General features: G+C 38.7%; 1 protein-coding gene across 2 annotated transcripts in view; it reads right to left on the bottom strand.

The window, feature by feature from the left end:
* The window catches only part of CAP2 (cyclase associated actin cytoskeleton regulatory protein 2), a 68,835-nt gene that overhangs the window by 22,006 nt on the left and 18,894 nt on the right, over positions 1–27,935 (bottom strand). For both annotated transcript variants that reach the window (XM_059852161.1, XM_059852150.1), the window contains 3 exons: positions 13,595–13,672; positions 1,055–1,198; positions 743–828 (listed from right to left, as the gene is read on the bottom strand). In XM_059852161.1, the coding sequence (XP_059708144.1) occupies positions 743–828; positions 1,055–1,198; positions 13,595–13,672 (308 nt within the window). The remainder of the gene's footprint in view (positions 1–742; positions 829–1,054; positions 1,199–13,594; positions 13,673–27,935) is intronic.

Genomic DNA, 27,935 nt, shown 5'->3' with positions numbered 1-27,935 from the left:
ATATAATTTATATTTATACATATTCAAGAAACATAAGTACATGTGAAAGGTTTTAATATTTAAAACCTTCTCCTCACTAAAGAGGAAAAATTCAATAGCAAATTGAATTTTTATTCTTCACTGGAATATAAAAATCAAGAGTCAAAATCTGGCCTTCAAAAGCATCAAGTCAGCAGGATTTAATACATGACTTTTCAAAGAGGGCATAAGAAGGATCTGAATTTTTTCATCTTTCTCCATCAGTTCATAGATATAACTTATGGAACTTTTTTTGTGAATTCCTTGTGCTCTTTAAGAATAGCGAAGTGGCACAGAGAAAAATCAAATTAGGAGCTATGGAATTTGAATCTGTATCTATCTACCACCTAAATACACATTTTCAAGCCAAGAGCAAGAACAGCAAGAGTATGAGAGCACAAATCAGAGGAGGATGCACAACAGCCAGCTAGCCACACGCCATTATGTAAACAGGCATTTGCATGTAAGCTCATGATGCTGGAATGCCAGAAAAATTAAAAATAATCTTAAAATGTGCAGAGGATGAAAACCAGCACTGCTAACACCATTCTCACTGCAGCATGCTGCAGGTCAGAGGTGAGGAGGGGAAACTATACTACTGCAAGAAGGATTCATCAAACGCTTTTTAGTTTACAAAACACTTCCCGTGATAGCACTGTGAACCCTACTGCTACAGTTAATGCTCGGTTCTCTGGCTAGTCGATTCTGGAGCTTGGCAACATACCTGTTCTTGTAGTCCTTTAATACCCTGTTAGTATAAAAGGTAGCAGCATCATTCATCTCCTTGACATAAGGGCCTGGTTTAGGAGACTAGGACCATCACCCCATGGTAGCAGGAAACAACAGAAGGAGAAAGGAAGTAAAACATTAGTCAGATACCTCCCCTGACATACCAGGTTTATTACCTTCTTGGGTATAGTAGACTGAAGAACTATATAGATGAGACTGCAGAGCTCTGCAAGATTTGGAACTATCCTGGGCTGCACCATCTAGAAGCTTCTTAACAGACCTCCCAACCATACCATGTGTCACTCACCACTGCTATCCACCCAAGGGCAGGGATGCTCTCACTGACAGCCGACAGGTGGTTGAACATTTTACTTCCTCTGTTCCTTTCTCTGAAGTTCTGGATTTCCTGAATCTTCTCTGATATTGGCTTGAGAAGCATTGCCACCTCATTCTGTAAAAAAAAGAGGGGAAGGGAGGGGAGGGGAGGGGAGGGGAGGGGAGGGGAGGGGAGGGGAGGGGAGGGGAGGGGAGGGGAGGGGAGGGGAGGGGAGGGGAGGGGAGGGGAGGGGAGGGGAGGGGAGGGGAGGGGAGGGGAGGGAAGGTTTCAGGAAGGGAAGGTTTTGGGAAGGTTTCGGGAAGGGAAGGTTTCGGGAAGGTTTCGGGAAGGGAAGGTTTCGGGAAGGTTTCGGGAAGGTTTCAGGAAGGTTTCGGGAAGGGAAGGTTTCGGGAAGGTTTCAGGAAGGTTTCGGGAAGGGAAGGCAACTGCTGTTAACAGTGGGTGGTCCAAAAGCACCATGTGGTTTAATATTGTCCTCCTTGCTGTCTGATTTAACATCCATAAAGAAAGGCCATAATAAATTTCTACATTACAGCAACAGTTTAATTACCCTCCTATAGTTGCAGTGATAAAATGCACAGACATTAAGTATTAATAATTTGTTGTAGCAAAAATTGCTCTCAGCACTGGCAGCATTTTCACATGCTGCCCAGATTAAGACCCATATCGACCCCATAGCTCAGAGTTAGCAGAATGATTGTCATTTTCATCTGATATCCCTGGAACTTCTTCAGATGCTTGAGTTTTTCATGTCATTAACCAAGTTGTTTTTTTACAAGAAACACAAACTACTTGTTAGTTGCCTGTTACCATCTGGCAACAAGACTGAGAAAGTAATACACTGTAGGCAAGATCAATTTTACCTGTCCTTCTTGATACATTTTAATGTTTTGGCTGCAAGTAATGTGGGAGGATTTCATGGGAAACGCTGCCTGCAAGCCATGGTTTGGGGAAGTTCTCCTGAGTTAATCAGAAACTAATTGTATCCATGGGAATGACTGCTGAGTGGAAGGAATAGTGTCTGGAGCGAAGAGAAAAGCAAAATGAATGTAGAAGCTATCCAAGCTCTTTCCTGTGCAAAGTGAATGCTAATCACACTGGTCCAGTGTCTGAGAAAAACTAATTTAGAGCACTCATTCACTGGGAAAAATTCCTCCACCCAGAAAACAGCAGATTGAGGGACATGGAATTATCAGTTTACAGGCAAAACAACTGCTGTACCTTGCAACCCTATAATATTACAAAAGTATGCTCACCAAACCCATACAATGTCCCATCAAAGACAGTGCACCATTCATTCTGATCCTGCCTGGCACTTCACTTGGAAATTACTCAGGATTGCAGCAGAACTCTGCATTTTTCTCACCTTTTCCAGGACTATTTGTGATGTGCTTGCTGGAGACAACTAATCCTTGTGATCTTGAGGACTAATGTTACCATGACACACGCAAAATGATGGGCACATATGTCCTGCTTGATCTCTGCCATTTTAAGGTTTTTCTTTTCACCTTTCCAGAAGACTTCAGCATTAGAGAATTTTATCTCACCTTAGAATAAGCATGTTTGCTACGGATCGGCATGGGTCAAAGACACTTCAAAAACATGTCAAAAAGAGGTTGTGCATTTTGAAAAGTATTTTGACCTACCTACAAAGCCTGAACATTTTAGTGGTAGAGTAATTCTGAGAAAGGTCTATGCATCAGAAATACATGGGGATATGTGATCTTCCCTACAACAAAATGGGTTGGGAGAAAACAAATATTTACAGTATTACTGTGAAATGAAAAGATTTTTTGTTGATGACTTAATGACCAGCACAAGTCTGAAAAAGCCTTGAAACCCCCATGATCTGTAGTTCTGAAAACATGATCTTGTTGCCACAACATGATAAAGTCTGCAGAAATTCTCCTTTCTAATTTTTGCTTGTTTACAACATGCTGCAGCTTGGGTATTTTCTTATTTTTCAGGGAAATCTTTCAAGTATGACAGTAGTTAAGAAAACTGAAATTTAAGAAAGTGCTTGTTCTGCTTTGATATTATGCCAGTTTTCCTCCCATAAAGTCTGAGGGATATTTACAGTCCTGAGCTTACTGTGAATCTTCATGGCCCAGTTCCAGACAAAGAGAATATCGGGCCTAAAAATACAGCTCCACAGATGCCTGGTATATCTAGACAGCACTGGGAGGCAGTACATTTCTGTGGATAGTGCACAGAAGTGGGAGTCCCTAAATGAGGGTTCTCTCTGCAGCTCTCCCACCAAATTTCATCAGGTTTCAGGAAAGCTGGGTTAGCTTTCTGTGCTTCTATTTCCTAGATATGAAATAGTGTTAACATAGCTGTTTTATTTTGTAGAATACTTTGATTTCTATAGATAAGAAGTCAAAGCTATGGTCAAACGTTTCTCTGAATGACCCACAATGACCCACACCTCCTCCTATTCCTTCTGGAAAAGCTCTCAGCCACTTTTCTGAGGATCTTCTGTCAGTGGCACAGAGATTATTTCTGTCCCTCAAAACACAAGACTTAATCTATCCAGTGATTACATATTTATAAGAAATGTTTATAAAAATGTAGTGGATTTATTTAATTTCACAGAACGGTGCAAGGTTTAACGATGAAATATATATTGCTAAGGAAAGTTTCTCAAAGTAATCATTCCCTTGGCACTGCAGTGACATCAGAGTGGGCTTGAGGCTTTTCTCAGCTCTGTCCCATGTGAGAGGTCTTGGCAGAGCAGCACAGTCTGCCTCCCGTTCACTCTGCACTCATCCTCTTCTGCAATGGCTGCACAAAATATGTGTGTTTGTGGAAGCTTCCACTTGTCTTCCAAGTTTCTGTGTGAGGGTTTGACACAGGAACACAGCCTGCAAGGAATCCCTGAATTGAGTTCTGTCTCAGTTCTAAATTTTTAGTTAGTGATTAAACTGCAAATGAATTACAGTGTATATGGCATATGGGTATAGAAAGGCTCATTAATTCTGGGAGTAATCAGTCTTGTTTGGCTTTACAATGCAAAAACAGTTGTGCTGAGGGTTCTAGAAGAATAATCTCTTTATTGCAATGAATATTAAAACAGCTGACTTAATAAAATTAATGTCTATATGGTATCTCTAAGAAAAGGGAATTCCAGGAGATGAATCAGAACTGTTCGAAAAATCTTCAGCATGCCTTTGGCATGTGCTAGATACAATTTCTTGTCATTTAAGACACAGCACAGTTGTTTAACAGAAATTTAAGAGTCTCTTTATAAACACCATTCCTATTATAATATCAGTTTTGCTGAAATGCTTAAAAATGCAACATGGGCACAACTGACAAATATCAGAACTAATTCCCAGTATTTTTTCCTTTTTAAATAATGATTAAAACCAGATTGTCACTTTAAACACAAATAACTAGACAACCAGCCAACTTATAATATTTTATAATTCTTACTAGAAAATCAAGAGTAGTAAGACTATTGCCATGATTAGCCAAAATACTCCAAAAATGTTCCAGCATGCAAAAGAACTGCCTTAGGCTTTAGCTTCAGACACTTAACAGTCTCAGCCCAGTCTCATAAAATGGCCTGGAATACCAGTACTCCAACAGACCACATGACACAGAATTTCTTTTCCCTCACATATTTGCATTACCCACACAAGAAATTCCCCAGGTGACAGGCTTAATAGTACTGGTGGACAGGGATACTCAGTTCAAGAGAAAGGCCTAAGTTTTGGGGTTTGTGATGTTTGAAATCTGCCTGTAAAGTCACATTAAACTGAATGGCTTGCTTAAATTTTGGCTGCTTGAGTCAGTGATTACTTGAAAAATCTCAGCTTTAATTTGGGAAAATGGGTATTTTCTCAGGACCACTGCTGTCCAGAAACTGCCAGCATGAATCACAAAGGCACAAAACACAGCAGGTAAATAAAAACTATAGTTTTAAAGATCTTTTGTATTTTTAAGCTAATCTTACAGGGTTTTGAGGGGTGAGATTGTTTACCAAAGGATTTTTATGTTGATGAGTGGCAACACAACTCAGACCTCACTATTACAGTGTTTGAATCAATCCGATCTATTATGAAAAAAACATGTCAAGAGAACAAATACCCTTTTAAGTTATGCAAAATGAGGGCATGGCAACCTTTGGCATAGGAGCAGCAAAAGAAAACTCAGAGAATTTAGAATCAACAGCCCTTCCTTTTACTCAGCTGCAACCCGAACAGCGTGAGTACAACCTTTATTCCATGGTGTACAGTTCTGTTCGTTTCTCCTTCATACTTAAATAAAATCTCCATCATAATTGCTTTGTATTTTTAAGGGGCAATTTTGAAACATGGAGTTGATCTGAATCAGGTGTCTTTGTATGTGTTGGCAAGCAGTGCAGCCTAATAGGAATGGTTCTGCAGAGCAAAACAGTTGGTGCTGAAGCTCCAACATTCACAGTATGCATGTAAGGGAGGTGCTGTTTGGGACTAGCTGTAAATTGTGGTTTAGATGTTGCCTGGGAGTGGATCTTCCACTTAACTTCATCAGAAAGATACCCACTTTGTGCACCTTGGGCTGCTCTATAATGGGAAACATGACATAGTAAACGGGGCTGATTTGAAGGAGAAATACAGTTCCACAGTGAGCTAAAACACTAACATAGACACAGCCATTATCTCTGCAAACAGCCTAGTACAGTCCCATCCCACATTTCATCCTTTCAAGGGATGAAAGATGTCATGGATGGCAACCACCACACTCAGTTCTAACCATTTAACAGGCAAGCATCTGCTCTCAGCTGAGGCTTGATTCCTTCTACTGTAAATGAGGAAAGAAATATCCCTGAGGAATTATTTGCAAACATTAATAGATATTAGATGACTATATGTTAGAAGATATTAATAGATGTGAAGAAATGGACTCTAGAGGTGCTGGCCATTACTGTTGAGAGAGCCTAGAAAAATACCTTACACAACATTCATACCTTGACAGTTTAAAGATGATGAGCAGAAGCCCATTCTGTCTACAGGAATAAGATCACCAGTGAGATGCATTTCTGATATGAGTGGCTGTGATTCTAGAAATGAAATAGTTTTCAATTAACTGTAATTTCCCATTTTTTGCATTTTCAAAATCTGTAAAGAAGACTTTAGTTTGTACTTTTTTTGGTAGGTATGCAGTTTAAGAAAGGACTGTGTTTTTCTTTAACTCTTTATTAATAGCCTGGATGGAATCAGTGTTTAGATTAGGCTGAGAAATAACCTATTTATTTAAGTATATATAAAATATATATTTTTTTTTACCCTACTCCACCTTAATCCAGTGTTTTCTCTGCAACTATTTTCTGACTGGCAGTAGAGACCACAAGTGAGATTTTTCTCTGAGATCACTACAATCATGTCCCTCTAGTATTGTGATATTTTCAGGGTTCAAACCTTGCCTCCCACCTAACTGAAGAAAGACATTAATTTATTATGGCCTTGCTTTCTCAAAATGTAAATCTTCAACATAGCGGTGTAACAAGTATTTGATGTGTTGGTCAACAGTACAGGTTTTGCCACTTGCACTCACTGCGGTGCAGCAGCAGGACTATGACACAGAGAGACAAATCTGCATAACTGTCTGGTCAGCTTCATCAGCACAGAAGCTTAGACACATTTGTGTGCTTCCAAAGTGACTTAATTGGTATTTGGCTTTTATTCCTCTTAGATAGCACAAAAATTCTCAATCTAACAGCCAATATCAGCTGTAGCAGTTTTGTCCTTTGTGGGAAAAAAAACAGGGAATACTAACCCGCAACCCCACATGACAAATTGCTACTTTAGTAATTTGTGGGTTTATTTTTAAATAGAAACTCTGAGGCAGGGCAAATGGAGAGGAATGTGAAAGACAAATCACTTCTAACCAGTGGAGAAATCCAGGGCCTGATACAACCTGCATGCATCAGTTTACAGCAGTGCAGAATCACACCCACTGCTTTTGGCTGAGACTGGTTGGTTTTAAATTGACTTGAATGCTCTGTGTGTTGTATTCTTGTCCACTGCAGCTTTCTGTGGGCAGTATTTTCAACAAGAAAGGGTCCTCCTGCTTTAGCACACAGGCAACACCCCACAATTAATCAACAAAAACAATTACACTAATAAACTGCTTTAAACTTTTTTATTTACTACTCCTAAGTCCTGCTGCTGTGATTATAGTCCTTGTCAGTGGGGTCTGGGGCATTCTAGGTAGCAAGGAGATTCTGTTAAACCACAGTTTCTTTGTTCACAACATCTGAGATCCTATGAATCTTTGCTAAGAGCAATCACCTTTCATGGGGCAAGTCCCAGGAAAGAGATGTTAGATATTGCAGGTTTTCATCTTTGGCCAAACTGTTAGACTGTCCAGTTCATTGAGCAGTCCTGGAACTGACATAACTTTTGGAATTCACAAATGTGGTCTGATTTAGACCAAAGTAAAATTTGAAAAAAAAGAAAATAATTAACTAACTTGTGAATCAAAAAGCCCTGCTTTTCAGTCATCTGTACCCCCAGTGCTTTCCTTTTTAGAAGGTTATGTGCATAAAGCCCAGGAAAGAATTGTGTAACACAGAGAAAGGAGAGTACTAGTTTGTTACTAGTACTAGAAATAAAGAATATGGTACTTAATGGGAGAAGGAGTGTCCTATCAGCTTAGCTCAACAGGGTCTCACATGGCACAGTTTGAATATGAACATTGCTGCAGGGACTGAAAACTATTCTGGTGATTTTTGGACATTATGTTACAAACAGCAGAATTCCAGTAAAGGCTTGCAGATCCCTTGAATTGCTTAGCATGTCAAATGAGGATCCAGAGTACACAGGTACACTGGAGGTCACAAGTGCAAGGAGCCTTTTGTTATTGGAGCCTAATTCTTGCACAGAATGTGAATTGCTTAGCATGCCTGTGCCTGGGGATGTTGGTGTGAGCCAGTCTAGAGCTGCCACTGATGTGAATCTCTGCCTCTATTCTGTACAAGCTGGGTGACGCTGCACTGATCATGGCCCTTCTGCATTCCCATGATCCCTGAGTGTCTCTGGGCCTTCTTACTGCTGAGTGCACTACCCTTGGGGCAGAAGTGAATTTCAAATGCATTCACCTTTTATTGACCTGGGAGTTTTGGCAAACACAAGTGAAGAAAGTGAAATGGGACAAGGATTCCTAGAGAAGTTAACTAAAAGAAACACAGTGAGGGGCTGGAGTGTGTCCAGAGAAGGGCAATGAAGGTGGTGAAGGATCTAGACAGTGAATCCTATGAGGGGCCAGTTAGGGACCTGGGAGTGTTTAGCCTGGAGAAGAAGAGGCTCAGACAGACCTTACTGCTCTCTACCACTCCCTGAAAGGAAGTTGCAGCGAGGTAGAGGTCAGTTTCTACATCCAGGTAACAAGTGACAGGACAAAAGAAAATAGCTTCAAGATGCAACAGGGGAGGTTTAGATTGGAGTTTAGGAAAAATTTCTTCACTGAAAGGGTTGTCAAGTTCTGGAACAGCCTTCCCAGGAAAGAGGTTGAGCCACCATCCTTGAAGGTATTTAAAAGATGTGCAAATTTAGTGCTTAGAGACATGATTTAGTGGTGGAGTTTGCAGTGCTGGGTTTATGATTGGTGACATTAAAGATCTTTTCCAACCTAAACGATTCTATGAACTGAAAATACAGTGAGTTTGAGGCTGATAAAATGTAGATGAGTGATTCTGAGACAGAATTATGAGGTAACAGGTGTCAGGGGCCTATCTGTGTGTGAAACAGAGTAAGAGCTTGCAACAATATCTAAAAATGAGCCTGTGAACTCTGCACTGCAGTGGGTTAGTGACTGGAAACTGTTGGTCCATCCCTGCGGCTGTGACCACGCATCACATGCAGTTGTAGGCTTGCAGATAACAGAAGTATGCCAACAGTTTGGCAAGATTTCAGAGAACAGGACCGGGGGAAGGGGTTCCCTTTCGAGCTCAGGACTCTCAGGCTCCTGTCCATGTCACTCTTGGCACCTTCTCTGAGTTTGAGGCCTGAGGACCTTAAAAGGATTGAACTAAATTCTTCCTTAAGCTATTTCTAGACATAGAGAAGCAGGTTAGCAGCAGTGAACCAGCTGAGAGAATGGCACTGAAATTCAGCCCAAACTCTTTTGCATAAGAATGTAGTAAATTAACAAAGTGAGAAGTATCCTACTGTTTGTATTTTTGGAAAACAGTAAGGGTGATCCCAGTAAGCATGAGGAAAAGTAGGGGGAAATGGAATGACATAAGCAAGTCAAGGTAATTAGAAAACAAATCCTGCTAGAATGCAGAATAATAAGTCCCAGGAGTCCTGTTATTAAAGTACTTTAAAATAGAAAGAGAAGAAAATGAGCAATCCCACACTGACAGAGAATAGGGAACTGTGAATCCTCATCTTTTGATTTCTACATAAAAATCCTGAGAATGAGTTCTTTATTCAAAGATTTTGCCACAACTATTCTAATCCTACAATAGATTTTTTTTCCTTTTTGCTTGGCTATAAAAAATAAAACCAGAAGGACTTGTTCTCATGGCTCTAAGTCCAAATTCAAACACAGTTTCTTGGGTTTCTGTGAGGTGGGGTGAGGTCTCCCTTTTCTAAGAAAAAAAGGGAAAGCTCTCCTTTACCTCTCACTTTTTTCCACCCCTCTCCTCCCACCTGTGTGCAGGATCTGGATATTTAAGCTAGGTATTTAATCGGAATGTCTGTCTGCACAATGTTAGGAATAAATCCATGAGCTTTGGCAGTCATATGAACTCAGCATTCTTCTCTAATGAGAAATTATGTAATCATTTATAGTCTGAACTGCATCTGTCATTTAAATCTGTTTGTAGTACTTCTCACTATGAACACACTCATCCTGCATATGCTTATATTGATTCACAGAAATAATAATCTCATTAATTTGTTCTCACTATAGGAACAATGGATTCCTCAAGCCCTCAAAGCAACTCTTAAAACTGTTAGAACGTTTAAAGTGAAATATAACAACTCATAAAGAGAAGGCAGTATATGAGTCACCATTCACAAAGAATTTAATGCAGTGACTTTGAGCAGTGATCAGCATTCATGATCGCAAATTAAAAAAAGCTGTTAAACAGATAAATTTGCTCAGGAACACTAATAACTTTTAAAATTATTATGCAATGAAATAAAAAACACATTTCAGTCAGAATTGTATTTGGCTTAGACTGTGGGAAATAGAAAATCAGATCCAAACTGTTTCAGAATGTTTTGTGAATGTTTATGCTAAAACCTGTCTTCTGAATAGCCCAAGCAACATGCAAACATATGGTCTGAACACATCTTTTTAAACAACTTCTCACAGATTACAGCAATATTCTAATTTATTTTCCCATCTTCTCTGCACTCTTTTATAAACTCATATATTCTCTTATACTATTTATAGTAGTAAACAATTTATAACAGACATTTTTTGTTTTAATGTTTGAAGTTTTGCATCAGATAATTTCTCATAAGTAGATGGACTGAAAAATCCTATCTTGCTGAATGAGCCTGTATCTAGCAGCCATTAGTTGGGACATACACAAACAGGAATATCAACTGGTGGTTTTGTCATGTGATCTCTTTCACTGCACATACAAATATAGAACATGACCATAAAAAGTAACAGAACATGCTCTCTGCAGAGTAATTTATTGCAGTTGATGCTAGATTGGTATGCCAGCTGGAATTACCTTCCTGGCTCCTACTATTTTCACATATACAGATAATAAAGGCTGTGCACTGCAGCAGATTCCAAATGAAAAAAAAAAGCATTATTAACAAGAAGCAAAACTCCACAAAAGCAACTTTTAGCAATCTTGACTGTTTGAAAATGTTTGCTAGTGACTCATAGCACAAATTAAAGAGCAAAATTAATTCTATGACTTTGCCATTTTCAGAGAGAAAAAAATACCACTTTTTGATGATATATGTTTCTCTCTTTGCTGAGCACAAAAATATCCAAGGATTATTATAGTTATTGGAGCTTTCTTTTTGTTTGAATTCCTTGTTCATTAGTTTGTAAGCTGCAAGAGCTGAGCTAATTTATTTTCCCAGTACATTTTCCCCTCCCTCTTTTTTTTTTTAAAGGCACCATGTATGACATCCCAACCTGACAGGAACTCAGTAAATCCCCTCAGTCTCCACACCGCTGTCTCTGAATGTCTACAAAGCTCCTATGCCATAATCGCAACTCGCTGGCTCATTCACAGCTTTACATTATAAAGCAAACAGTCTAGACAGCTGAATGACAGAATTACTCTCTTTTCTCTTGCATTTATAGATATGCTGTCATCTTCTTTTGCCTTTCTCTACTCTGTGCATTCTGATACACTAATGATCAGCTTTCCTGTTTGGATTCCACACTGACTCCATGGCTCTAGGCTATAAATACAACCAGAGCCAAGATGACATCACAGCAATAAGGTCCTGGGGGAGCAGGGGCAGGACACCTATTTCTTTCTGGGTTAGCTGGTGATTACCAGCTTTTTCAAATGCTTAACCAATGTGACTTTATAACAGAAAGTTCTTTCCTCATTGTGATGGAGATACAAAAAACCTAATGCCTGGAACCATCACTCTCTGCAGTGGGGAAAAAAATACTCAATTTGTACTCAAAAGAATAGGCAGCCTTCAATTATTTTCACATTTGTCCATAGTATAAGTGAGTGTATCTGTGCAAAAAAAATATATGCAAAAAGATAAAAAGAATGGACAACAGTGTGTGTTCTGATGTCTATAAAAATGTGTAGCTAACAGTCTTTAAAAAAATGTAAGTAACTGGACTGGGTTTGCTCTCACTGATAAAAAGAAACTTTAGTCTGTAATATTCCTGGTATTTTAACTTTGGAATGATGTGTACACACATATCATGTGGCACTTCCTCTGTGCTAAAGGATAGTTAAATTACAAAAGTGTATTTTCTTGCCTTCAGCAAGATGCAGAAATCTATGCAAGCCTGATAAATTACAACTAAGACATATGGATGGCCAGCTCTGGTGATGTTTATAACAAAATTTTTATTATTTGTTGCTTTTCTTAATGGTTCTGTAACCATCATTCTAGATTGCTGGAGAATCTCTTTTTACCTCTACTCTTTCTTTGTTGTTCTTTTAGCATGTTTTGTTGACATTTTAAAATAAAAATTTCTAAACTTTACAGTTGAAAAATCTCAAACTTGACCTCTGACTTGAGGTCAGAAAGTTGTAAGGGTAGGAGTAGGGAGAAGCCATTGCCATTCTCACTGGAAAAGCAGAGAAAATCCTACTGATAGTACATCAGCACAGGAGGCCAAACCAGGACCCACAGCTTATTCTTGTACCAGAGCTGGGACAATCCCAACACTCCAGAACACTGCATTACATTATGGGCCATCAGAAGCTGGTCACCGGGGAATATTTTACCTATGAACATGTAGAATTTTGTGGGCCACTGGGTGCAATTGTATTCACAGCCAATATAAATGACTGCTTGAGGCCTGTACCAATGGGAATTTTGCCTGTTCTGTGTGAGCCATGACCCACTTTTACTCCCTGAGATCAGGGACAGCTGGAAAAACTGATCCCTTCTTGCCTGTAACTGTGAAGTCTACCCTTGAATATCTATGGGCTTCTTTTTCTTTTCCTTAAGCATCCTTGCCATTAAAACATACTGTTTAGAAAAACTTCTAATTTGTGTCTCTAAGAACAACAGTGACAGCAAAACTTCAATAAATTATACCATGTGCAGAGAGTTCTGATTTGCAAAAATGGATTTTAATGCACTTTGGAGCAGGGAACTAGTGGAAAAAGGCAGAACTGAAGGCCATGATGAGACTGTGCAAGGGAAGACTTAATTCTCTGCATTAAGGAGAATGAAGTCTTCAAGGAGGAAGGTTCAAGGGTGGTCCCACAGAAAAGCTAACTGATTCCTATTCCCAGGAATGATAAAGTGCTATTGGCCCTGAGCCTTCTAGAAACTGCCAATGAGATTCACAACAACCCCACAGCTTCCCTGAGCTTTCTGGTGAGGGGAGAATTTAAACAGTTGCCACTGAAACAAGTAAATAAATCAACTCGATAAAAGTTTATTTTTCATTTTCTGGACAAAATGCTTTCCCTTCCTCCCAAATTGGCCTAACCTGGACCTGAGTGTATGGGCTAATATGGGTTTTTCTCTCACTGGCTTATACCCTGACTTCAATGTCTACCACGTATCATCCTTGGGGGGCTGGCAAATAGCCATTCTATTCCATGGCATTTCCAGCTTCCAGAGAAAGACTGATCTCACTTACAAATGTGAAGGGGACACTCCTTTGCTTTCTTCAATGATCTTATATTCATTGGTTCATCACAGAAAAGGTTCTTAACCCTGTACCATGGCTTTCTGATTATTACCCCACCATGCTTATAAAAGTGAAAGGAAGCCCCCAAGTGCACTGTATAAATAAAAGAACAAACAAAGCAGATGCAGGATCAATAACATATAGTAACACAGACTTTTTTATACACTGCCTCTTGAAGCTCCAGGTCACTTTCCTTACCTCTTGAGGCTCTTGACATTGAGATGCTAACAGCAAGAAAGATCTCTGGGCCTGGAAAGCAGCACGTACCATCTCTGCCTGTAACAAAAGGAGGAATATAAATTAAACCTTAGCATGTAACCTCCAGTGCCTCTTTGTGGCAGCTGAAAGTCAAGTGTGACAGCTCAAATCTTCCTTGCTGCTTCTCATCTAAATCACAGCAACAATGACTGGAAGAAATGTATTAAAGTACTAGCTTAGCTATAATTTTTTTTTTTTTTTTTTTTTTTTTTTTTACACCTAAGGTTAAATTCCCTATCTTCTTCAGACAGGAAATAAAATGAGTTGATAAGCAGGCTTTTAGTTATAATTCCTACTTTTTGTCACATGAGGACTTAATTTTAACACTTCAGAGTACGTCTAGGCATTTCAATGATGATGCTTATACCCAAGTGCATAGAAAGAACTTATTACCACTGGGAACAGCAATCTGCAAGCTTTGTGTTGAACTGCAGCTTAGGCTGTGGTGATGTTCAGGATGAGTTGAGCTTGGCACATTTGCTGAGGGACTGTGCTGTAATTCATTCCTTGCCCATGATCTGTGGGCACACTTGATGGCCGTAAGAGATGGTGGCTGAAGGTTTTTGGGCATTTTCCGCTCACAGAACTCTAACATTTGGGTTAAAGCTGCACCTGACAGTATGCTTTTGTGTCACCAGTTTGGATGGGTGATAAATCTCTACACTCATGGGTGTTTACTAAGGTTCAAATTTCTGGTCTTTTTTGTTGATTTGACCCCTGTACATTTTCTGTACATTCTTATTGATATACACTGATTTGAATGAGTATTCCAGTATCACCTCTACCTCATCCAGGTGGAGGAGGAGTGACTAGGAAAAAGCATTACTGGTATAGAAAAGAATTATTCATAACTAGTATATATTGCTAAATACAAACCAAGCCAAACCAAATGCTGTTAAGTTAACCTAATATGAATAGGTGCATTTATAATCACTTTGTGAAAGGGTGGGGAAGTGCATGCCGTTTTTCCTTGGGGTTTTTTCAATCAAAAAAGAAAACAAGGTAATTATATATACATACCCATGTGGAGGCAACTTAAAATACATAAAAGTCAGGAAATTTGATGTTGTCTCAAAGTAAAACAGCTAAATTGGGTTTATTCATCTTAAAATGTGATGGCATGAATAAAACATAATCTGTTAGGATGAAAGTCACTGCAAGGAAGATGGTAAAAGAGACCCAGCTTGGACAGTATTTGGGGAGAAAGGGATAATATAGTCTGACACGCTGAGATTTGGAAGGGTATAATCATCTCTATAAATAGATAAAGAAATAAATAATAAGGGAAACCTAAATTTTCCAGCCAGAGACATAAATACCATCAATAATAGCAAGGTTTAGATATTCTTAGACATTTCAGATGACTTTTTGATACAGAAATTCATAAAACAACAACGTGTGGGTTATTTTAAGCTTGGGGGGAGTTTTGTGTGTGTGAAGAGAACCTTATAAAACAGCTGAGAAAACCTGATATTCCTGAGGAGGAAGCGATTATGAATGAATTCAGTGCTTCTTAGATTGCAAGATGGATAAAAATAAATCTGTAACTAAGGCTTGGTATAAGGCAAACTTTTAGAAAATAGAAAAATCAATGAAAGAAGATGATTGGTCTGAGGAACTTAATGATCTGAATGCAGGAAAGGATGGATTTACACTGAGAATGGAAATAATCTGTGTGCACTGGGCAGGAGAGAGAAATTGTAGGAAAGGGTTAGAGTCTCTAAATGAATAAATAATGAAAGCAATATAATAAGAATAGGTACAAAACCCTCACAGAGTGAGAAGAGGCCTAGACTATCAAGCAGAACTTCTTTTCAGGCACTGTAACACAAATAGTAAAGGAATGATGGATAAAGGCTTTTTGAACTGTACCTTGCATGGGAAAGTAAAACAAAGATGTATTTTTTTAGCTACTGGAACAATAAAGAAACAAAGCAATGAAGTGAAGCCCTGACACTGCTCCGAAGGGCAAGTTTGGTATGTCTACATTATTTTTGATGTATAGATTATCTGTTGCTGAATAACAAGCTCTTCCCCAATTTCAAGGAAGTCAATGTACATAAAGATATTGAAAGGGTAGCTAAGGAGAATGATGGCAAATCAATAGGAATTACATTATTTGAAAGGGGAGTTAAATATCCACAGCTCAGTGACCGAATTATTTGGTCCATATTACCTTTTCTTCAGACTACTGAAGACACTGGCAGATGGAAGCACAAGTAGAAAAGATTTTAAATATATATTATTTGGAGATAGCACTACATGTCAGAAATATGCAATGATGGATTGGGCAAATATGCCCAAGAAGAGGGAGGGAAGTTATGTCAAGTGATATCATGACTGTTAGCTTGACTTCAGCTCCATGAACATTTAAACCAGCTTTGAAACAAGTGATTAAAACACATGGAAATGAAAAGCAGGAGAAATTACAACGGGATTACCTATGGTTGAAATCATTACTTTACTTTTTACACAAAGATAATGTGTCAGATCTAGTATATCTGGGTATCATATAAAATGCTTATTGTGGGTCCTCATGGCAAACGCATTCTTTGAGTGGAAATGACACAAATTCGTATTAAAATTTTTCAGTTGGATAAGAAGCTTGATAAGCGGAGGCAATAATAAGGTATATTACAGATGGTGTTACTTGAGAAGAGGAAAGTTGCTAGTTGTGTTTCTCAGGGATTAGTTTTAGGAGCAATCAAAATGTTTCTTAGTGTCATAAGAGCAAGAATTAGGTGTGCACTCTTAATATTCTTGGGCAACCCAAGGTTAGGAGGTTTTAACGCAGTCAAGAAGGACTCACTCATCACTTTAGAAGAGTAAGACAATTTTGTTGGTACAGATAATATGAATTGGAAAAAATTTAGCAATCCTCCCTGGTGCCTTTTTAAAACAATGCATAGTTCTCAGTGTAAATATGAACTGATTAAATAGAAATACTGAAAACTGGAAAATACAAGTATAAAAGCCAGGAAGGTGGCTTTGTGAAAAGAATGTATGCAGTTCTACAGAGCATGTGGCAAAGTATTTGTAGTAGATCTACAGAAGGGTTAGTATCATTAGAGAGAATCTCCTCTGGAATTCTGTGCACAGAATTAACAGTTACCTGTGTTAAAAAAAGATGAGCTTAATCAGAGTTGATGCTGAAACAAGCTACTTGGATTTTTAAAGCAATGACTATCTGTAACACAAAGATAAAATTTAAGTTTCACTTATTTTTCTTAGCAAGAAAGTGGTAGAGGAATATGACAAATCTTTCTCATAGACAATGCAAATAGTAGAGAATGAAGAAAATGGTAGTGTCAGCACATAATCACAGGTCTGAAAACTGGGCCATGAGTAAATGTGGTCTCAAATTTATAATATTTCCAACAATGCAAAAAGTGAAGTTCAGAAGGAATCTTTCCAATCCCTCCAAAGAGGCAGCATTATTTTAAGACAGAGCTTTAAATGATGATCAAGCAGATCATAAACATGAGAAAAGAGTCCTTAGATATAGAAAGTTAGGATTGCTTATTGAGTTCTTGAGCACATAGTGAGCTGTAACATCAATGAGGTTTGAAAAATGCATCTGTCTGGCACTTTGTCTGCACTGCATTAAATACACACTTTTAGGATCTCAGTGGTCACTATGGAGGCTGAAGAGGATTTTTTTCTCTACTCTGAGTACAAAGTAACAACTGATTTCTTGTCTCATTGTTCATTTCTTTTTGATGAAGCACTGGAATTTGGTCAGAGCTGGAGACAGATTATTGGACGATACACACTGATGTTCCTAAAAGACTGACATTCCTTGACTATGCCTCGTATGTGTGTGAAAACTACTGTCGGATGTGGAATTAGGACTCACCTCTCCTCCAGAACTCTATTACTTCTTCTCTAGTGCAGAGTGTGGCCAAGGCCACTTTCTCAAAATGTCTGGGAACTGTCTTTAAGAAATCTTGTGCTATTGAGTGTACACAAGCCATAGGTAACACTCTTTTGAGCTACCTGTGCTACATTTAAATGGTGGCTTCTTTTTATTATCCAAAATTTATTATAAGATGTTTGAAACATTCAGTTGTCAGTAGACTATATATTGATTGCAAGGCTTGTGCTATGTGCCCAAAATTTATCCACTTCCAAAAGCTTTTAACTGTGTAGGGATCAGAGCAGCCAGATATCTCACCTCTGAATGTAAATCTTAATAAAACGATCATGCTAACACACTATTTGCATTTTACAAGTATAATTTTATAAGAATTCTGCCACAGTGACTTCCTTCTTCCTACAAAAGCATTAAAAACAGCTTTCAGAGTTTTACTGCTTCTGAGCATGCCATACTTCTTTCCCTGCATCCCTTCAAAGCAACAAAGAAGAGCTTCTTTTCATTAAGAATGCATTAGTTCAGTCTATCACCATTCCACTTCTTTCTTGTAGTCTTTCAAACATGACACTTCACTGCTACTTCCTTGTGCTTAGCAGCCAGGCTGTATAATTAAGCAGGTAGCACTACAATTTTGGAGGGAGGTGACTCTTTCAAGAGACCTCCCCCCCCCCCCCCCCCACAAAACCACCAAAGATTAATGAGTGAAAACACACAGAGAGGATCTTTCTCAACAGCTTGTGTGGCTCAAACAAAAGACTGCCACAGAACAAATCAGCTGAAACTCTTTCAGTTGTATTCAATTATAGTAATGAAGTTTGAGTGTCAAAAATAGTATAGGAATCGTGAGTAAATTTATCAGAGTAGAGTACACCACCAACTTGCACACATCTATCAGCAGACAAAAATGGATGTGTTCTGGAGCAACAGAAAATTGACACCTGAAAACTCTGGGTAATCCTTTTGGCATTCCTGGGATTACATACAGACACATCAATCATCAGACAGATTCCTCAGATAAGGTGAATATTCTGATGGAAGCAAATTCCTCAAAGCATTTCCTACTCTGCTCTTAGCAATTTTTCCTAGAGGCTGGAGGAGATGGCTGTGACTTTGGACATGAATTCCAGGACCATGTGATGTTCCATGCACCACCTCAATTTCCCCTCTGGTAAAGTGTGGAATAATGCATCTTAATCCTTCACCTCAGGTCTGTTTGACAGCTGACTCAGGTGACTGATATGGCTGGAAGAGCTGAAGATGGACATGTGTGCCATGACAGCCCAGTTCCATGCGGTGAAAACCTGTGGCTGACCACAGTGAGTGATCTCTCTGTCCCCACTGCAGTAACAGCACGGGCTGGTCTCTTCTCAGTTAAGCCTGCAGAGGTTAATGGAGGAATCATATGTATTTAGAAAGAATCTTTTAAATAGCAATTGGTTTAACCTTCTCTGTCATAACATAATGCCAAACTCTGATATTTGTCAGAAGCCACTGCTTGTAAAATTGCCAGAGGCTCTGGGAGAGATGTCTAATGAAGACAACACTGCTGACCTCTTAGAAGGAGCATGAGTACAAATTCCACTCAAACTTGCACTGTTTCAAACTGAGTAGATGTAGATGCACTAGACCTGAAGCTTAAACCTCCAGTTTGCTTTGCTGAGGTTCAGCTCTCCAGAGCACATATAGGTTCAGGATCTGCCTCTTTCTCATTTTAAATGTTCTGTTCAATCTAAGTTGACCTTCACTCTGGTATCCAAGTACCAATAAAGATAAATATTATTTATGTGCCAAGTAAGCTACAAGAACAAACAGGCACATGCACTTAGATCTTAAGTTACATGTAAACCCACTAGTTAAAAAACCCACAAAATTAAATAGAAATAAGAGAAACATACATAAGATTTCCAATGAAATTCCAGTCAAGAAAATTACCCTACTGACCTTATAATATTTAATTTGTCAAATTAATTATTGTATTTAATACCAGATTTCCTCAAAATCATAGCATTTAAAAACACAATGTAAATATCAGAATCCACTGGACTTCTATTGTTGGACAATATTACAAATCTGCTTATATATACATGCTAACATTAAGAGAGATAATTAGTAAATCAAAATACAGTTCTAGATAGTAAAGAGTACACAAGGGAAAAATGGGATTTAGTGATCCTGAGTTCAAAATGTAGTTTCTGCAGAAATAATTATGGGTCCTTTGTATCCAGCAAAAGACACAGTGACTGACTGTAGTTTTCACTTCAGCAAATGAAAACTACAGATGGAGCTTCATTGACCCCAGCCTTTGTCTGACAGGGACAGCACTACCAGAGGAAGAGACACAGTTTGTCTTTTACATTTTGCTTTCAAAAGCCTCTTCAAAGTGAAGTGGTGAAGTGGCTGCTGGCTTGAAGGGAGAGGAAAGAAATGGAAAAAGAATGGAGTTTAAGTTAAGATGGAGCTGCTATAGAAACCATCCAGGCTAGTGAAACAGACAGTATTTATTTTGAACAGCTAACTGGCTGATAGAGATTTAAAAAAACTGGACCAAGCCTTAAAGAGACACTGGCAGTTGTACAAAGCACTTTCTACTCTGGAAAATGAAAAGTAAAAAAGAAAAAACCTGTCACCTTTCTCTCACTGGTCCATGCAGAAAACAGGGTTGAAATTCAAAATCGAAGTCAGTGGGAGATTTGCCATTGTTTTTCACAGAACCAGACACCACCTGAGATATTTTCTTTTCTACTTTCAGACAGATACATTGACTACCACCAATTAGCTGTCCCCTATACTGAGGTTTTTGGTGTTTTTCAGGCTTTATGGCTACATCTATATTAGAGAATTTTTGTTGAAATTTCTCAGCATTGCTACTGCCTGAACAGACAGTACCAATCAGTGCTATCAATTGTATCGGTGCTGGTCTCTCTGGATGTTTATATATTAAACATTGTGTCATGTAACTGTGCACAGTATTACTTGTTTCAGAGTAGCATCTGTATCTCTGTTCATTAACTTTAATTTTTAGTAAGCTTCATTGTGACTTAAAATGCTCTTACTTCTGGTGGAGTTCAAACCATACATTTCTTTAAGATCTCTCAGTGCTAATTAATGATGCAAAATGGATAGAATCATTTGGGGTAGATTGTTGCTGCCATTTTATTTCTCCATCTGAATTATGAACTGTACAGATGAACTGGAGAAAAGGGATATTAAAAGACACAACCGTTGTTTTTACATTAATTGCCTTGGATAAAGAATACACACCTTCTGCATCATTTGCACCAATAAAGTTTGCTGCAGTGTTCCAGAATTTCCTCTAAACTCTCTCAGTTTTTAATGACATGTGATTTTCTGATTGATTTCAAGAGATTGTTAAGTTTAAAACATAATGAATACTATTTAAATGTCAGCTTTGTTAATTAATTTATTAATATTAGTAGCAGAAACAGTCAATTATTTTGTTCATCTGTCACTGCTTCAAACGGATATAAATATTTTGCTTTAGGGCCATTGCAGCTACTTATTACTGTCAAGTGAAGCAACAGGAAATCATATTCTCCAAAAACGTCTCAAATAACGTTTGCCACCCATAAGACAGGAAAAGCAAGGCCAGACCAAAGCTATTGACATTTAGCTGATGCTCTCCTAAAGCTCAGGCTGCTTTTTTTTCTTCCAGATTCACAAATTCTTCATTATTCTCTTTGACAACAGCCAAAAATCTATGAGTCCCCTGACCTCTGTTCATTTCAACTTTTACACAGAAGTTCCAAAACCAGATGTATTGTACTGATAACTAAGGATTCCAGAAGATTCAGCACAGAAAAATGTTGTCATCTTATTGCAGAGGTTCCATACTGTTGTCTCCTCATCACAAGTTTCATACTTTCTTGGTGTTTCTTGTAGGCAGCTCCTCAGAGCACTGACTCTTTAGTCTTCACAAAGCAGCCAACTGACTCCAATTCCCTTCTCAACCAGCCAACCCACTCTTTTATAGCACTCTTCTTCTCATTGGTTACAGCTGTGGCCTGTTAGAGTCAGGCCTGTTCCTAATCTTTGATAATTGGCCCAGCTGCAACTCCTTAGGGGAAAGATTACTTTCTACACTATCTTTATTTTCTTATATTCTATCCCCCAACAGAAAAATACTGAGAATTGTGTACAAAAATAAAAAGTCTGCTCATTACTCAAGATGTGGTCTATTTACAGACTAAAGTATTGGTAGTTTTACAACACCTTTCTTTTCTGAGCAGTTTTGAAAATGCTCAAGAATTCAAGTTTGCCATTTCCATCGCAGACTTCTGGAAAGGGCCAAGTCACCTGATAGAGATTTCCTGCCATCTCACTGCACAGCACACAGCCATGGATCTATGTTTAGAGGCCTCCACATCAGTAGAAGTAAGGGTGCTACTGTCACATTGCAGCACCTGATCTAGAAGGAAGCACCTGGTCCCTGGTGCTTCTCTATAGACCAGACACAGCCACAAAATTGTTCTTCAGCTGTGTGGGATTTGTGCTGTCATTTTCTGCCTCTGTAATATGTCATTAGTGATCACCATAGAAACAAACAACAGATAAAGAGAGCCAAACATTTTAAAAACAAGCATAAAAACACCATAAGAAAAATTGGCTTCTCTTCATCATTAAAATGCCAGGCCACCATTGTTGGCTGGAGCTTCTAATAGCCAAAGACTGTCAACACTGTATTTTATGAGCATTAGGGTATGAGTAACAGCAATCAGTGATAAAGTGGGATTTGACCTGCCTCCATTTTGTTAAATAACCCAGGACTCCTGAGGTAAAAGGCTTTTCCAGGGGGAATACACTTAAGTAAAAACATTACATGAATATTCATTGTATCACATGTCAAATATTATGCCATGACAAAATGGTTTTTGGGTTTTTTTTGGTAATCTGTATTAGGGAGAGTAGACAGAAAGCACCCCAACCTGCACAGGGAGGAAGTTAGCCACAGTCTTCCTGAGAGCTCTTACAGCTCTTCATCCTGACTAGCTAGCCTAAAAAAAAACACAAGCAGGTTTCTCCGAGAGTGATGGCAAAGGGAAACCAGCTCAGTTCAGGATTTCACTGAAGAACAGAAAGTGGGGAACATTAAAGTTTCACAGCCCTTTGAAGCCTCTAGTTTCTCCTGTTACCTGGAGCTACATTACGCATCTCTGAAAAAGTGGATTACTTTAAATAAACAGAAGCTGCATACAATACACTGAAGTAATGAAGTCTAAACTTTGCTTTTACCAAGATCAACAGTTTTTTAAATTCAGGTGCCTTTTTTCTTTCCCATGAACATCTGAGCTCCAAGTTCTTTGGAGGACCTGGTTGCTAGCGTTGAGGAATTATTTGTGGAAAGAACTCATTTCCCTGAGGAAAAGCAAACCTACATTTCCTCCATGGAGCACATGTAAGCCAGCACATCAGAGAACCACAGAGATCTCGGGGCCTGCAGGTCTCATTGTGATCTGCACAAACACACTTTTGCTGTGCTGTTGCAGGCACTCTGGTTATTTCTCTACTGGGCTGCTTTGCCCCTGAGGCTGCTGCTAAGTGCCCCCACTCTCTATCACTATCTATCAGCTATTCTGTCAGAAGCACTTCTCAGTGAAGGTCCAAATCTGCACAAAGGAAATTTCAGAAAATACTTCAAAATTTCACAGGCCTTAGATGTGTCCCTGATTTAACAAATACAAGTTCTAGGAAGTTCAGATGCTTCTCTCTGTAGATTAAAAATATTATGGCACTTATTGAGGTTTTACTCCAGAAATATTCTTCTAGCAGTTATCACTGAGCACCCTTGTGAAGAACTGATTTCTTGACTTTTGTCTGACAAGTTGCCTGATAAAGACTGAAGACCCACTGATTTCTAAGACATTGTACTATGTTTAGAGAGAAAGCTTGGACAAACAGGTTCTTAGATCGAAAAGACTTTTTTCTATGTTCTGCCACTCATGCACTTCAAGACAACTGGTGACATTGCCACCTCACTCTGCAAGTAGTCCCACTGAGCTCTCTGAAAGCAACTCAAAGGCTGAAGGGCCAGAACTTGTCTCCTTGTAAATTCACTTCCACTTTCATCACCTTGAAAGAATCCCAGGCGCCCAACCAAAATTTGCTAACATGGAAGTCAGTTCAAAACTTAAAGCTCAGACATCTATAACAATATTTTAGCATTTCTTCCCACCTGAATAATATTTTCCTTTTCAGAGGTGCTAAATAACAAAAGCCTATATGTACTTGGAGAGGGAGCCTCGGCCTCTCTGAAAGGCAAGGATGTGATTTAAAAGCAGATCTGAACTAAGGTGTTTTTAAAAACAGAACATGTATTAAAGCAACAAGAAAGAAATGTTTCAGCTTCAAAGTTCTACATAAAGATGCTTAATGAATCTTTTTACTGTGTCTCTGGGATAAAACACATAATTAAACTTACGAAACTCTGCACCAATACTTAAACTGCTTTGCAGTGCAGATTAATTGTGGAAATACATAGTTCCATTCATGGGTGTCAGTAGACTAAAAGAAGTTAGCAGTGACAGTGACATGGTTTAATCTATCCTAATGGACTCTTCAACATTCAGAAATGTGATCATATTGATCATGCAATTCATACTGGATAAAAAGAGGCAATGCACGTTTGTGGCCACATTATACCCTCATCACTCCTGACAGCACTCCCAGCTTATTTAAAACAACATTCAAACCGCACACTGGTTTCCCTTGTGGCTTAATTCTCATTATTCACTGAACTCCTTTTTACTAGAAACTGACTGAAGAGCCAGATTCTGAGCTCATTGTTTGGTTTTTTGCTGACGACAATGAACAGCCTTCTCAGTTTCCAAGCCCAGCATTTCTATACACTCAAAACAGTTGCAACCAACTAGCAAAATAAAAGCAGGTCAGGGATGGGGAGGCAGATGAGTGAAAAGTGTGCTCTTCAGAAAGAATGAGACTGAAAATTAATAAAAGACTTACTCATAGCCTGTAGCAACAAATGACATCATTCAAGCATGTGTCCCAAAATAGAAAAAAAAAAAAGGGAAAAAACAAGCATGGATGTGTATTTCTCAGATTGAAACAAATGGGTTTGAATTATGTTACCATCCAACTCATAATCTCCACCAGAGATATAAGAACTATAAGCACCAGTAAAAAGAATTTTCAGTCACAAGAGGTTCAAGCTGATGACAATAGCAAGGATGCTGTCTTTGTTTTTCTGATGGATCAAGAAAGTGTAACTTGGCAGTGGTTCACTAGAAATTATTGCTCTGAGAACCACACACCTCACAGCAGTTGTGATGCTGAATGCCTGAGATAACTGTCACCTATATGCTCTCTAGATCCTAGACTGCTTTGAAACAGAGAGAAAAGTAATTATCAAGGCTTCTTCATGGACCCTGGCTCAGTGCCAACTCCATGTATTCAATCCCCCCAATAAGTTTTCTCCTGACTTTACACCAGCAAGTGTCCCAGGCAATGGCTTTGCAAGGGGCTCGTGGAGACACTCTCACACTGTATTTGTGGCTCTGAGTGTAGGTGGTTCACGCTCTAAAGCCATCTGTGATTCAGCTTGCTCTTTTAGCCATGTAATTTTATCACCTTATGATTTTTGGTTAAGCTGACACAGTGGTTTTCAACTTGTGGAACTCTTATGCCTCTAGTCTGTACACTGCTTCTCCTGGAAAACCACCAAGAAAAACTGGTTTCCTGCCAGTTGACTCAAATATTCTCTTAAAAGGGCTTCAATGAAAAATTGTATAGGGATAGCAAAATTAGCATGAGCTACAGGATATGATCAGTTCTGACTTTGACTTCAAATGGCCAAAAATGCAATGCATGCCTTGATTAATTGCTCCATTCATTAAGTAAATTGATTGGTAAAACATGGACCTTATATCTAGTCTGAACACTGAATATTATTCTGAATTCATCTGGTCTATTAAAGAACCCTTCATGATCAGATTTTTTTTTGTAAGAGGAACTTATCTAACATTTTCTTGAGTAAACATGATGGATTTTTCTTTGTTTTCACACTGCATATAAAGTTTCCCCCTCAAATAATTCTGATATCTTTTTCTAGTATCCTTGGGAGATCAGAAAATCCCATTGCATTGAGTAACCATATATGCGTAATATCCCTTTCAGGGGGCAATAGTTTTAGACCTTGGTCAGAAATGGTCTGTAATGGTCCCTGATCAACAGCACTACTTTGAAATCAGCTGCTTATGGATTAAGTCAGGGGCTACTCCATATGCAAAGAACCCTCATGAAAACAGGTTATGAATAACTCTTGACAGCCTTGAGTGTTTGTGTTTCTGATTTCTTATGTTTCCGACTAAATGCCATATGGAATGTTCTCATTATATATTCCCACCACTATCCCCCGGATTTTACAGGTGCAGGTTTCTCGTGCCAGCAATACACAACTAAAAGCCCAGCAGCCCACAGCTGGCCACCATGGCATTGATTTTTCAATACTTGTTTGACTTTTATCTCTTCCTTGCCTTTTTACATAATAAGAAAAGCAAGTGGTATTTACTGCAATGTCAGTAAATACCACTAACAGCCTGATCCAGTTCCCATCAAAACTGTTGGAAAAACACGCACTCTTTCAGGAGGTGATGTTCCAGACTTGGAATGGACAGGTCCTTCTTGCTCAGGAGCCATCTTTATTCCCAACCAGGTGTCTTACAGTCCAACAGGTACAAGCATGTCTGCACACCACTGCACCTGCCTCAAAAAATCCTGCTTGTTTTGAAAGCCAGATTCAATCCCTAGGCCATATGGGAAGTTGTCCTTTAGAACAGAGCAATCAAAAGTTGTAAAACTCCTAGAAATGTCAGGTTTTTTCTAAACTAACCTCTAAATTAGCCCCTCGGCTAGACTGTATATATTCCATTTCATCTTTCTTCGCCTAGTAAAGTGAACATTCTTTATTGCTCATGTTATGAAGTATCTTGTAGTACATATACAGGGTGAGAAACACAGCTGAATTAGCATTACAAAATCAACTTTAATACTGACAGATTTCTAAGGCTGGTGATTTTATTTTATTTTCCCTTTTGTGGTCTACACCCTAAGACTCTTTCTCTCAGTCGAGTGCATTTTGTATGCTGTCAAAAATATCTACCTTTTTATTCTTTTTTTCTGTATTCCCTTGCCCTAGTCTTGCACTAGCACCTTGGTTTGGTGTTTATTCCATGTAACAGAAAATACCTCTCACAGAAATGGAAAAGCAGCCTGACAGCAAGCTTCTCTTTGGGCATGTTGACATCATCCTCTTCTCTGAGCTCTAATTCAACTTTCAACACAATGCTTAAAACCGCACAGCCTCTGAGCACAAAAGATGAACACGAGAGTACACTTGTGCATTCTGTTGCCCTGTAAGCAAATTGCCTTGTGAATGAGGAATCAGTCAAATAATGGGTTTGACAGACTGCATTTAGATAAGCTAAGATAAAGTGCAAAAGTGGGGGTTTTTTTGGTGTAGCACAGACAGCAGCACATCCTGCTCAAAGTTCAGGGCTATGAACATCATTGACTCCTTCTACAGCATCTCTCACATGAAAAGACAACATGCAGCTATTTCAGGTAGTCATAACCACCTATTTCATGTGTCATAACTACTCTTTTGAAAAAAAAAGAGGAAGGTAGGATTTTTTAACTTCACTGATAGTCCAAACCAGAGTGGCACTTTGCAAAGTGCATATATATCTCATAAAACATACCTCCTGCTTTCAGCTCTCTGTTTATATTTATGTGGAATTTACTGGGAAGACAAATGTCACAGCTTTCTTTATCACGTAATAGATAAAGAAATTCTCTGGGTACGACATTTGGGGGGTGCACATTGCTTTCTCTGCTCACCATGGTAAGAAACAAGTGCATGCACACAGAGAACTCCTGCAGATTGGATAATGTGCTGTGAATTACTTCTTGGTGCTAACATGTAATGGATTGCATCCAAACCCTCTTCCAATAAGGAGCAACTGAACCACCTACCACTTCATTTCTGAATGCCCCAAGCTCTTTGAGCTTTTGTTTTGAGCTCTGCATTTCAGCAGCTGGAAGTTGATGGAAGAAAGGAGGGAAGAGGCATCCATATTTTTATAGTTTTTCATTCCAAGATAAATAGCTTCGAAGAGAGAAGAGGGAACATAAATGAATCACACAGACAATCTGTTCTTTCAACTGATGGGGTTGGGAGGTTAAAAGATTTTTACAAATAAACACTTTTTAAAAGGCAAGTATTAGCTTATGTGTTTGACAGAAGGCTGCAATTATGCTCTGCTCTGTACCACATAAAATACTAAAATATGGAAATGTGAAGTTATCTATCCTTCTCCTGTAGAACCAGTACATTCTCTTCCTATCATGATGTCTCATCTGGTACATTACTCAAAT

This window comes from Haemorhous mexicanus, chromosome 1, assembly GCF_027477595.1.
Source record: "Haemorhous mexicanus isolate bHaeMex1 chromosome 1, bHaeMex1.pri, whole genome shotgun sequence".
Lineage (NCBI taxonomy): Eukaryota > Metazoa > Chordata > Aves > Passeriformes > Fringillidae > Haemorhous > Haemorhous mexicanus.
This window is presented reverse-complemented; position numbering and strand designations above follow the sequence as displayed.